Consider the following 12,672-nt stretch of genomic DNA (forward strand, 5'->3'; position numbering starts at 1 on the left):
ATGTTTGGTGAGTTAGTACAATATAGCAGCGAGTGAGGAGAGGAAAATCAAGACAAAAAAGCGTGACGAAATACAGGATTATAAAACAGTACACACTGCATTTTCATTACTGCATCTTCTTTACTATAATAGAATGTGATGTGATGCAAACTATAAGTGCATTCTCCATTTTAATCAACAGAGATGTGATGTGTAATAACATAAAAATACAAATTTACAACAGGAGGCAACTATGGATGATTTCTGATAATAGTAATGATGAAATTTTGTGCATATATTACCCATTTCTTAACAAATATGCAACCTGAGAACAGAGTAAAAAAACAGGAGACCAATATTATATGATCAGTGCTGGGCTGTAGTTTGATTTTTTTTCAAATGATAAAAGGTCACGGAGGTCAAGTTTTAGTCAAAGTTGTGAGCTAGAACAGCCCTGCAAAGCCCACGTATGCTTTCACTTTAAATCATAAGAGCTTAATTCAACAATTAAATGAAATACAGTTGAAATGAAGTAAATGCATACCGCAACAAGGATGGTTCTCGATCTAAAAAATAGCAATTAACAAAAAGGAATGTCCCCAACGGAGATTCAGATCTACGGATACTCATATTACCAGTTGCCCTGTTACCCTTAAGTCTATTTACACTCTTCAATCGTGCCATTTTCAAATACACAATTATCCGATTTAGTCATACATATATACTTTAGTATAAAAATATGATCCAATTCAATTAAAACACAAGTCTGTGGCATTTAAGCAAAAAAAGAACATACAGTACATAACTACAATTTACTGTAAAATCTCAAACAACTATTTACCAAACGGAGGAATACAAAAGTTGATCATCATTTAGTACCTTGTATACCTCATGGGTTAAAGTCGGGGCGAGCAGTCAATGTGATCACTTCAGCTATGTACAGTACGCTCTCTGTTTATACAGTTTATAAACACAAGGTCCATCTCTTGTGGCTGAATTTCAATAAATTCATGATGATTTTTCAGGAGATTTTGGTTGGATGAGGAAATGGAAGGAAAGTATTCTGTCACAGATTTACAAATATATCATCCAAACTATCAGCCGTGCATGTTTTCACCATTTCCTTATCGACGTTCCCTGTGTGGCTTCTGTGTGGCGTGTTCGCCTTCTACAGTATGACAACAAAGTACAGGAGCTTCACGTGCACCGTTCTCGTCTTAGAGAGAGGACAAAAACATCTCGTGGAAATGCGGTAACACTTTCTAATAACCATCATTAATAAATGGTAAATTGATAGATAATTAAACTTAATTAATAGTTATTTTACTGTTAACAAACAATGAAATGATAATTAATAACATTTCTTAATTATTAGTAATGCTATAATTTGTTATCATTAGTTTGTTGTATATTAAATAATTTGCTTATAAATTCTATGTTGCATCATAGCTGATAAGAGACGATAAAAATCTGATTACAATAGTACACTATGTAGTAAAAGTTTAATATTGCACACATTATAACATTATATACTATATTAAGTATTTGTTAATAATTACAAAATTATTTGTAAGCTTTTAAGAAATATTTTGCAAAACATCTATAAACATTACATAGACAGATGGACCAGAAACCAATTATTAACCATTGATATAAAGTATTAACTATATATCTAAATAATGTTTATAAATGCTTTAGATATAGATATCGATATTGAAACTATGTATAAACATTATTTATATATATATTTTTATATATATATATATATAAATAATAAAATAATATATATATTAAAAAATATTAAATATTATATATATATAAAATTATATATAAAAAAAATATATATATATATATATAAAATTATATAATTATATAAAAATAAAATTATATACATATATAGTATCAACTATATATCTAAATAATGTTTATAGATGCTTTACAACGTATTTATTAACCATTTAACAAGATAATCAGCTTTATAATAGCATCTAAATAATGTTTATAGATGGTTTGTAAACCAATTAATAACCATTAACAAAGTGTTACAAACATCTGTCTATGTATGTTTACAGATGTTTTACAAACAATTTCTTAAAGTTTTACTAAACATTTTGTAAAATCATTAACAAATACTTCATATAGTATATTAAATGTTAGGATGTGTGCAACAATTAACTGTTAAAATAGTAATAATTAGTAAACATGATTAATTATCATTTCATTGTTTGTTAACAGTAAAATTACTTTTAACTGAGTTTAATTAACTATTAATTTACCATTTATAAATGATGGTTATTATAAAGTGTTACCAAAAGGATGACTGTCTTTATCTTACTCTACAGAATCAAATAAGTGCAGACGGCCACACGTTTGTGTTTGTCTTTTGATTTTTTGCCCAGGTGATTTTACAGAAACTACAAGGTCAAAGTGTCAAAGTATTGGTTTAATCTACGAGGCCATCACATTATGATTTTCTTCTATGAAAAACAGAATAATGCTTTTCATTTTGCCATCATATAAAAATGTGCACATAAGAGCCCTGATTTCTTAAATCAACTGCAGGTGTTATGAGGACCGATCACAGCAAGTGAAATACGATTGAAGGCAGACAGACAGGAGAAGATGGAGAGACACAACATGACTAACTGAGAGAAACGAAATGATGAGATGTATTTTGGAGGAACGGGGCTTCACCGAGTGAGAAATTAAGAAACGGATGAATTAATTTCTGGTAAATCTGCTTTAAGTCTGCCTGTATTAAGGTTGTAATGCGGTTTATCTTGGTGTTAGCGGGACACAGAAACAGGATGGAGTGCCAAATAGTCTGTGTTTTGTGAAAAAGGCATTTTAACAGAAGTCCGGTATAAAATAGTGCCATATTAACATATTGCAGGCGTGTTCGTGCTTCATCGTAGTGCGTGTGTGTGCACAGTGAATCTGTTGTGCCTTTCAGTCTTTAGAAAAAACGTTTCTTCCAAACTAAGATTTTGCTTTCTTATTCTGAAGTGTAAAAAATACTATTGCTAATAAGTGGTGATTATCTGTACCAAAGTTTTGATGCTGTCTTTGTCAGGAAGAGAAAAGAATATGAAAATGTTTCCAGTATTACAAACACAGTATGGCTTACAGTACAAATAAATGACGATGTTCAGGAGCACCACAGTTGCGTCTGTGGGTGTAAAACAGGTGAAGAAACATGCTGGAGGGGGGCTGATGCGTGGATAGTCGTCACCGCCCGTTATTGACAGCCGATTTGACAGAAGCTGCCTTTGCTGGAAAACTGCGTCACTACTGCCGTATTAATGTCGCTGCCCTCTGAAGTCATTTGGGTGTTGTTAGCTGTGAAGGTATATGGCTCTTTGCTCTTTGACATCACTATAAAAAAATCTACTTTCAAGCATTCTGCTGGAGTGGTGACTATCAAGTTCACTTTCTTTCCTCATTTTAGGGCTTGTTAAGGGTCAGGACGGGGAGAACCATGGCAAACACCTCAAATACTTCTAATTTAGTCTTTTTTATCCATGTTTGGTCAGAGATTGCATACACTGGGATCTAGAATAGGGGCTCAATCACGTCTTTGCATACATGACTTTTCTGCCAATGGAGTGGAGAGCTCTGTGTTGGCCTCTCCTGCCTCAACAGGACCCCTTGTGCTGACCAGAAGCTAATTCTTGCTGCATTAGGGCGGTGGTGGGGGGTTTAAGTGGTTCAACCTAGCTTATGGAGGACTCCTCTTCTTCTGTCCCTGAAATAAAAAGGAGATGATTTGTAAGAGTGCCTCTCCTGGTTATTCCTCCTGGCGACCCCCCTCAGTACATGTCTCTGTAGATCTCCTGCAGGAGCGGGTGCAGCGAGGTGTCCTCTGTCTTTTTGATCTCCTGCACCAGCTGCGCGTGCTCGGTGACCAGCTGCCGGAGGTCGGCCAGTTTCTGCAGCAGCTTGGGGAAGAGGAACGAGTCGTCGGGGTGGTTGGCCAGCAGGTGGAGCTGCAGCACCTGCACAATGCTCTCCTGCATTCGCTCAATGTGCGCCACATTCACCAGGCCTGGGCGATCTGATCACAGAGGAAGAGGGAATAAAACCTGAGTGAGTGAGACCCCTTAACCATAATCTCCTGTTGGAATAAAAGTATTCAAAAGCAAGGTGGCACCAGAATGCATTCACAATTTCTGCAATTTGTGTGATATGGAGGCTTTGAGATAAAGTCCTCAAAGAGCAAAAGGAGAACAAACATATAAGGCATCTTAAACCTGCAGTAGACGGTATATTTTTGGCATCATTGGGCAAAAAGTCCATAATAACCTTTCAGCATATTGTAATTCAAGTATTCTGAGAGATAACTAGACTTCTACAGCTCCTCATGGCTCTGTTTTCAGGCTTTAGAACATCTTTTTTTTAATCATATTTGCTCCATTTCTACCCGCCGCTGCTCTAATAGTTTAATCATAAACATTATTTTTCCTGCTTCCTCACCTCCACAGCAGATGATAGCGGCCACAAACAGAGCCAGGTCGCTGTCGTCCAGCTCCATGGCGTTAAACTTCATTGCAAACTGGAACTTTGGCTCCATCATGTCGCTGAACGGCCGCCGCAGGCTCTTGAGGAACTCCCGGGTGATGAAGCCCGAGCCGTACGCCACGAGGAGCCCGTCTTTGTTCATGCTGGAGGCGAGCATGGCGAAGAGGGCCTCGTACACGCCGTATTTCAAAAGAGTCACCTGGTCGTTGAGGTCCAGGCTTGAGAAGCCGGGGACGGACTTTGCGAACTCCGTGAGCTCGGTGACAGTTTCCACCGACGTGCACTGGCAGCAGTGGAAGATCCGAACCTCCGCCTCCCGGTCCTTCAGCGTTCCCGCCGAGCCCACCATCTTTGCCACCAGCGTCTGCTCTGCCAGCTGGAGGGTCTCCATGTCGTGGATGACGAAAGGCTGCGGACAGCGGAGGGGAAGAAAGACATATGAGCTGCACGTGTATGGCTAAAAATGGGTTAAAATGCAAAACAGTCTGACCAGTGTGTACTGTGATTGGGGCAAAAAATAAACCTGACCTGACTACATAAATATGGAAAAGCTGAGTCAGCAAACTTCTCTACATGAAAAACTGTAGTGACTGTGGTGTTTACCCATAATCCTTACTGAAAGGAGAGGCTAAGCCCAGAGTCCTTATTGCCACTTGAATATTTCCACAACGACATAATTACTCTCCTTAACCCGACAACTATATAATTATGGGACACTCTTCACACTGAAAAGAGGGTTGAGATGCAAATAATGTTCTGTAGAAATATAAGAAGCAGCTATGTGAGCTCACGCTAGCTGCATGCCCTTGATTCTACATAGTTTTTAGCTGTTACCACATCTGATGAGCAGCTGCACCTGCTGCTGCTGCTCATCATGTCAGAGCTCTGACTCAGGAGCGCTGGGCTATAAATGTGGGCCGGAGTGGCGAAGGGAAGGTATGAGGGACCCGACACCCAGCAGCTTCATTTACGTCACAACACATGATCGTTGGATAACTTGTCACGGATCATTTACAATAAATAAGTTGATATAACAAACATTAAAAGTACTTCTGAACAACACATTTTTATGATGCTACACTCTAAATATCGGTCATGCAATAATAAATCTCTGTCTCAGAACGCCTCGAATCAATGTTTTGTCCACATTGAGATCTGATCGCTCTGTCCAGCTCAAACAACCAAACGTCACATCCTACTCTCGTTTGCACGCTTACACATTTCCAGCTTTGTAGTTGTTTTATTTAGAATGAAAACGCAATTTGCATTTAGTGTTCAATGTGGTCACAATGCGTCCCTGGTTTGGCCGATCGGATCACAATCCATCCTCACTGTGTTTTGGGTGCATTTACACCGGTACTTTCATGTGGTCAAACACAATCCGTTTGCAATACGATCACCCAAAACACATTTAAATGGCAGGTGTAAAGAGGCAGTAACAACAGCAGCAACAGCTTGACATTTCTGTAACTGCTCGTGTTTTTTTAGGACATCCCGTCAGGACTGTTCCTACCGTTGCAGCAAAACCAGTCAGACGTTGAAACCGATTTTTTGCTGAACACATATCAGAGCCAACGGTGACACAATCATGGCTCAGTGTTCTTCCCAGACGAGACGGATGAGTCAAACCTGACGGAGAGTTTCTGACTCAGTTACAGATCCAAATTGTGATGGAGGATCCAGTTTTTCCACAAAGGTGATCAACTATAACCAACATCAACTGTCTTCTTGCTACAGCATCTTCTAGAGACATTTTCAAACTTGACAACACAAACTTTTAAATGGGCCCCTTTGTATTTCCTCTTGCAATGTTTGTTAATGAAGTAGCTGACAGGAAGTAAACTTGGACCAAAGCGGTTGCCCTAGCAACAGAATGGCATGAAAAGGTCCATAATATTTATTTACTAACTTAAATTTGTCTTAAAGTAATGCGAGATGCAACAACATTAGAAGGGTGTTCTTTTATACCATACTGTTCTCAAACAATATCAGAATCAAATTATGACGTATAACATGTCGGTATTTGTACACAGAGCTGTGGTTAATGGTACAATATGACTTTCATGGGGAGTTCCATGTTGCATAAAAGTGCTGCATCACCATGAATGAACACTAAAATCAAGAGGTGGATCAAACAATGTGAGCATTTTAGAGCTGTCAAAGTTAACGTGGTAATAACGCGTTAACGCAAATTCACTTTAATGCCACTAATTTCTTTAACGCAATTTTTGCGATTTGTAGCGGGTTCAGAGTGAAGATACTGGCATCATATGAAACTAGAAAACAATGTCATACTAGCTTGTCGTGAAGAAGATTAAATATCGCTCCAAACCTGCGCTAAATTTTGGCGAGAAAAAACTGTCATGGCCATTTTCAAAGGGGTCCCTTGACCTCTGACCTCCAGATGTGTGAATGTAAATGGGTTCTATGGGTACCCACGAGTCTCCCCTTTACAGACATGCCCACTTTATGATAATCACATGCAGTTTGGGGCAAGTCATAGTCAAGTCAGCACACTGACACACTGACAGCTGTTGTTGCCTGTTGGGCTGCAGTTCATCATGTTATGATTGGAGCATTTTGTTTTATGCTAAATGCAGTACCTGTGAGGGTTTCTGGACAATATCTGTCATTGTTTTGTGTTGTTAATTGATTTCTAATAATAAATATATACATATATTTGCATAAAGCAAGCATGTTTGTTCTCTCCCATGTTGATAAGAGTATTAAATACTTGACAAATCTCAATTTAAGGTACATTTTGAACAGATATAAAACGTATGATTCATTTGCGATTAGTCATGATGACGCAGTGCAGCCGTAGTGCATTTACAACTGACTGCAACCCCCCCAGACTCCCTCTGTCTGGACACTTATCCATTCAGAAGCTTTGATCTCCAAAGCGGTGGGGGAGGTCTGTGTTTGAACATGGATGTTCACTTGGACTGACCTGTCCCTCTTGACCTATTTCACACCTACACGCATTCATTCATGGAATTCACAACAACTCTGGGCTGCAGACCTCGACCCCCCCCGCGCCCCGCGCCCCCTCGCCGGCCCCTCTTTTCTGATGAAAGAAACGAGGCCGCGGGTGAATGTTTTCGGTGAGATTGGGGATGGGTGATGAAAAGAGAGCAGGCATGGAGGGAGAAGTGATGGGCTCATACACAGTGGCTCTTTATACAGATACAGATGTTTCCTTGTCCAGCTTGTTGCGTTGGCTCGCGCCACCGATTGAGCAAGTTGTTCCTGTCATTTTGCTGGCTGCACATAATCTCCGAGGTGCAGGTCGGCCAGGTCATATTGAGACATTAGTTTGATTGCAAATGTGCTCAGAATTAGATCGAAATCGCTCCGATGGGGGAAGGAATAAATTAAAAGTTGCAAGACAACATGACCTTGAACTGTGAGGAAATTATGAGAAGAGCCAATCCACACACACGCCAACACCTTTCACTCACCAACCCACTACTCTTAATCAACGTACAGGGGTGCTGGTCTTGCCGGTGAGAATGGTTCGAGCCTTGGCCTTGTTCATGTTGAAGTTCTTGAGGTAGGCCTCGTAGATCTGCCGGGCCAGGGTCTTCTGGTCGGCCACGTGGGGGTCTTCCACCTCCCTGTCTCCCGTCACCATCTCCGCCTTCAGCTTTAGCTTCTCCGACTGGGGCATCCGACCAAACCGGATGGCTGTGAGCAGAACGGACAGAAAGTCAGAGTAAGATCACAGAATTTGTGCCAGAATAAATCTGTCAATTTACAGCGTAATGTAAATATTAGATTAAATATGACTATTATAAACAGCCCGTTGAATAAAATACAGAAAAGAATGACTGTATAAGAGCAAAGAGAGGACACAGAGTGCTTTAATACAAACCCAGTTTTGGAAAATGTAATAAAAAAACACAATACTCGCTTATTTAAGATGCTGACATCCAGAGGAATCATTTTCAAAAATCTCTACAAAGACACCCCGCTACGTGAAATGAACCCAAGCCAACATATCAGCAGAGAAGAAAAAACATTTAATGTATTCAGAAATATTACATCTGTCCAAACAAAGCTGGTGAAATGTTAAAAAATAGCATCTCTGAAAACATAGAAAGCTGCTCTGGCTGTTCAACATCCTACTGCGCTCACTGTTTTCCTGAAATCTGCTGCCAAAGCCTTTTATTTCTCCCAATGTGTGGATCTGAGGACAGTAATCTGTGGTATTATTAACGAGATCATCTCACAGTTCCTTAACAAACATAATGTCATAATCAGCAAAAGTCTAATTAGCTTTACACCTGAACACAGACCAAGTTAAAAACATGCACCAAACTCAATCAAAGACATGACGTCCACCAGTTATGCTACTTGACTTGTTAATGTCAATATACATTATTTAGCATTACAGCTGAGCCAAAGTGTAGCCCGGGGCCTTACTTTCAAAGTCAGAGAAGTTAAAATAGACTTTTCTAAAGATTATGTATTCATATTCTGTCTATGAACAGTAACTGGAGCTGCAAACAGCACAGTGCCAGCACTGCACACACGAAAGCAGTCTTCCAAAGAGAGCCCATAAGGTCAGGAAAACACAGATCTGTTTTACCATAGAAGGTGTATACACAAAAACATCACCTGACTACTTCAGGTTCACAGTCTCACCCTGGCAGTGAATGCATCTCAACTTAGTACCAAGAATCATCCTGTGCAATAAAACCAACACTTGGTGGGAGCCAGGGGGAGGGGGGGGGGGGGGGGGGGGTGACCTGAGATGAGCCGTGGCCACCCCAGATGCCCCGGATAAAGACTGTCAGTCCTGCCCTGAAACAACCCTCACACACTCAGTCAAATAAGTTCACGTTATGTTTGTTGCAAAACAAGAAGAGTTTCATGAAGCTGCAGGTATTGAGGGTGTTTTGCTTTGTTGTGTTTTTATTAATGCAATGTGCTTCTTTTGATGACTCATGGTATGAATAGTCTCTCTGGGTGAGACAAAAGGAAAGCAGAATGTAATATTACACACACAAACCTACCAACATGAAGACCATGTGACTCAGGATGACATTAACATTAGGGCTGTCAATCTACTAAAATATTGAATCGTGATTAATCGCATGATTGTCCATAGTTTATCGTGATTAGTTGCAAAGCAATTGTACATTTTTTATCTGATCAAAATGTACCTTAAAGGGACTGTTTGTAACTTTCTAAGCGTATAAATGTACCGGGTCGGGACACATGCGCGCTCGCATATGAGCGTTCGCGTGTAGCCGCTGCCTCTCCTCCTCTGCCTGCTCGCCTTCACTCACACACAACACGCGCGTTCTCGCTCAGCTCGCTCCACCTCTAGATGTGAACGCGCGCTCACTCCACACTGCAGAAGAGTTAGTTTAGCTCTGAGAATATCTAGTGAATGTACAGTGGACGTTTGTGCAGAAATAACTGCTGCAGCTCCTCCAGACCAACAGAGGTTTCCCGTGTCTTGTGAAGTGACGGAGCTCTGCAGAGAGACACGTTAACGTCTCGTTACCGAGCGGTTGCCGGTGTCTTCCTGTTCACTCCGGCTGTGGGCGGAGAGACACGCTGCAGAGCCCCACTACCTCAGCCTGTGCTGAGGCAGGAAAAGCCAACACTAGGATCAGATCTAAATCATGTTCATGGAGAGACCTTCGTCTGGTCAGCTAACATTCAAATAGTCCCTTTAAAGGGAGATTTGTCAAGTATTTAATACTCTTATCAACATGGGAGTGGGCAAATATGCTGCTTTATGCAAATAATGTATATATTTATTATTGGAAATCAATTAACAACAAAACAATGACAAATATTGTCCAGACAGGTACTGAATTTAGCATAAAAAATATGCTCAAATCATAACTAGGCAAACTGTGTATTTAACCTCCTTTGCGACGAGCTAGTATGACATGGTTGGTACCGATGGATTTCTTAGATTTTTATAGTTTCATATGATACCAGTATCTTCACTCTAGCTTTAAACCTGAGCCCGCTACAACCTAAAAATCGCTAGTTGGGTTAAAGAAATTAGTGGCGTTGAAACAAATTTGTGTTAACGTGTTATTATCATGTTCATTTTGACAGCCGTAGATTAACATCCATAAGTAATTAACATCATGCAATGCGTTGAAGTTCTCTACGTTAAAGACATTTTGTCTTGATGCTTTGGATGTATTTTTCATGCAACTTGCATGGCAATAACAGCTGAAAGACGACAATAAGAATGGAAACAGAACTATTCAACAAAGAAAAGTTAAAAAGGATTTTTCTTTTTAAGCATTCCAGCTAACAGAATATTATGAATGAACACAGAAGGGTACTACATATTACAAGGTGTGTGTGTGAAGCATGCTTCAAGTTGTTTTTCTACGAGAGGATGCCGGCATCTCTCAGACGGCCTGATCCCATTTGACTAATGAGATTAGAGGTGAACTGTTTTTAACCCCTCCTCACCAATTTAAATGGGCAAAAGCTGATGAGCTCACACACACACATATATATCGCTCTCTGAGAGCCCAGCATCCAGCTGCTCCTACCGCCGGCATTTACGAGACAATAAAAGCGTGAAAGGAGATGTGATTTCCCCGTTCTCCAACGAGCTGCCCGCTGGTGAAACAAATCCAGGCCAACGGAGCCGGAGACGGAGCGGGTGATGGGATACGGAGCGAGCAGACAGCAGCGTGAGGGCCCATTAGATTACTGCTCACAAAGTGGATGGATCATCTGAAGCTGGTAAAGCTCCACAGCGGGCGCCTGGGCAGGAGCCAAGTCTAATTAAGATGAGAGGAAGTGAGTGATGTTAAGCTGAGCATAAGTCCATTTCCTATAAGATCCAGTGTGAGGGGATGAGTCTGGGACTTAAAGAGGTGGGAGGAGGACAGTCTGTCTTTCCACTAAATCATCTGTTTCAACGGCTCATTTGTGGAGGAAGACTCCAGCCATTAAACATCTCCTTCACCACTGTCACACTTATTACTGCTGTTATTATCTCACAATAAACAGAAACAGCCAATGATGTGTTTATAGTACATGATATCTGAGGTATTATCAAGTTGTTGGAGTCAAGAAACATTCAATCACTTATGTGTAGATAATAAAAGCACTTTGCTGCTGTTGCAACGGCAAAAGAAGGATGTTGTAGATATAGATACTCTAGAAAAGAAATTAAGCATCGCGATAAAATTTCACCCAAGAAATAATTTGTAGAATAAGCCACAATAAGCTCTTTGACATTTCAACATACACAACATGTTCTCCTGTAATAAGTCAATATTACAGGGTTCCTACACATTTCAAAATTCCAGACTTTTCCAGCTAGATTTTTCAGACCATATTTGACTTTGCTGTGACAAGATTTTACACAAAGTTTGCATCCAGCTTTGTTTTTCCATTTGGAATTATTAAACCAACCAGGCTTTGTATTTGGGATCGTCAAACCAGCCCTCGGAAAACTTGCATTTAGCCATCATGGCCTCTCAATCCACAGTCCTACGCAGAAAGTTGGATGACATTCCACCGTCAAACATCTTGCACTTGGGCAGAGCTGTGATTGCATTTTATAAAGAGAATCTGATGATGCTGAAGACCTTCTAGACACTTCATAGTGGATGACACCTCCTCAGTTTGTATCAGCACGTCACCGCTGCACTGAATCAAAACAAGACCGGCCAGGCAAGCTGAGGTGAGCTGGAACACGAGTCACAGTTCGTCACGCTCACGATGAAAATGACCGAGCCCATCAGATTTCAACCAAAACGAGGATCAGTCCAAATTGGGAGAAGCCGCTTGTATCCTCCCTCAATATTGAAAGTATAAGATTGGCCCAGTCTGACAGGCAGCGCTCCACTCGGTGCTGTCTGCCGGCAGTTTTTGGTTACTTTTTATTATTATTGTTTTTTTTGCTCATAATGAATAGTCGGCCCACATCTTTCTGGAAACAGAAATGTTTTTCCATACTCTTTCCATTCTTTATTAAAAAAAAAAAGGAAAACTGCTGAACCATGTTCTGAAGGAACGTCCAGTACCTCCAGATGTAACTGTGAAATCAATTGTCCATTGATCTGAAGTGGAAAGTACATGTACTCAAGTTCTGTACTTAAGTACAATTTTGAGGTATTTTTCTTGAGTATTTCCATTTTGTGCTACTTTATACTTCTACTCCACGACATCTCAGAG

General features: G+C 40.3%; 1 protein-coding gene across 3 annotated transcripts in view; it reads right to left on the reverse strand.

The window, feature by feature from the left end:
- Positions 1–1,995: 1,995 nt before the first annotated feature.
- The window catches only part of pparab (peroxisome proliferator-activated receptor alpha b), a 40,721-nt gene continuing 30,044 nt past the window's right edge, over positions 1,996–12,672 (reverse strand). For 2 of the 3 annotated variants that reach the window (XM_037768684.1, XM_037768685.1), the window contains exons 5-7: positions 7,985–8,184; positions 4,453–4,906; positions 3,789–4,033 (exon numbers count right to left, since the gene is read on the reverse strand). In XM_037768684.1, coding sequence (XP_037624612.1) covers positions 3,789–4,033; positions 4,453–4,906; positions 7,985–8,184 — 899 coding nt within the window. Of the gene's footprint in view, positions 4,034–4,452; positions 4,907–7,984; positions 8,185–12,672 lie in introns of all 3 variants that reach the window. The other variant, XM_037768683.1, reaches the window with a different exon arrangement.

Source organism: Sebastes umbrosus, chromosome 4 (assembly GCF_015220745.1).
Source record: "Sebastes umbrosus isolate fSebUmb1 chromosome 4, fSebUmb1.pri, whole genome shotgun sequence".
Lineage (NCBI taxonomy): Eukaryota > Metazoa > Chordata > Actinopteri > Perciformes > Sebastidae > Sebastes > Sebastes umbrosus.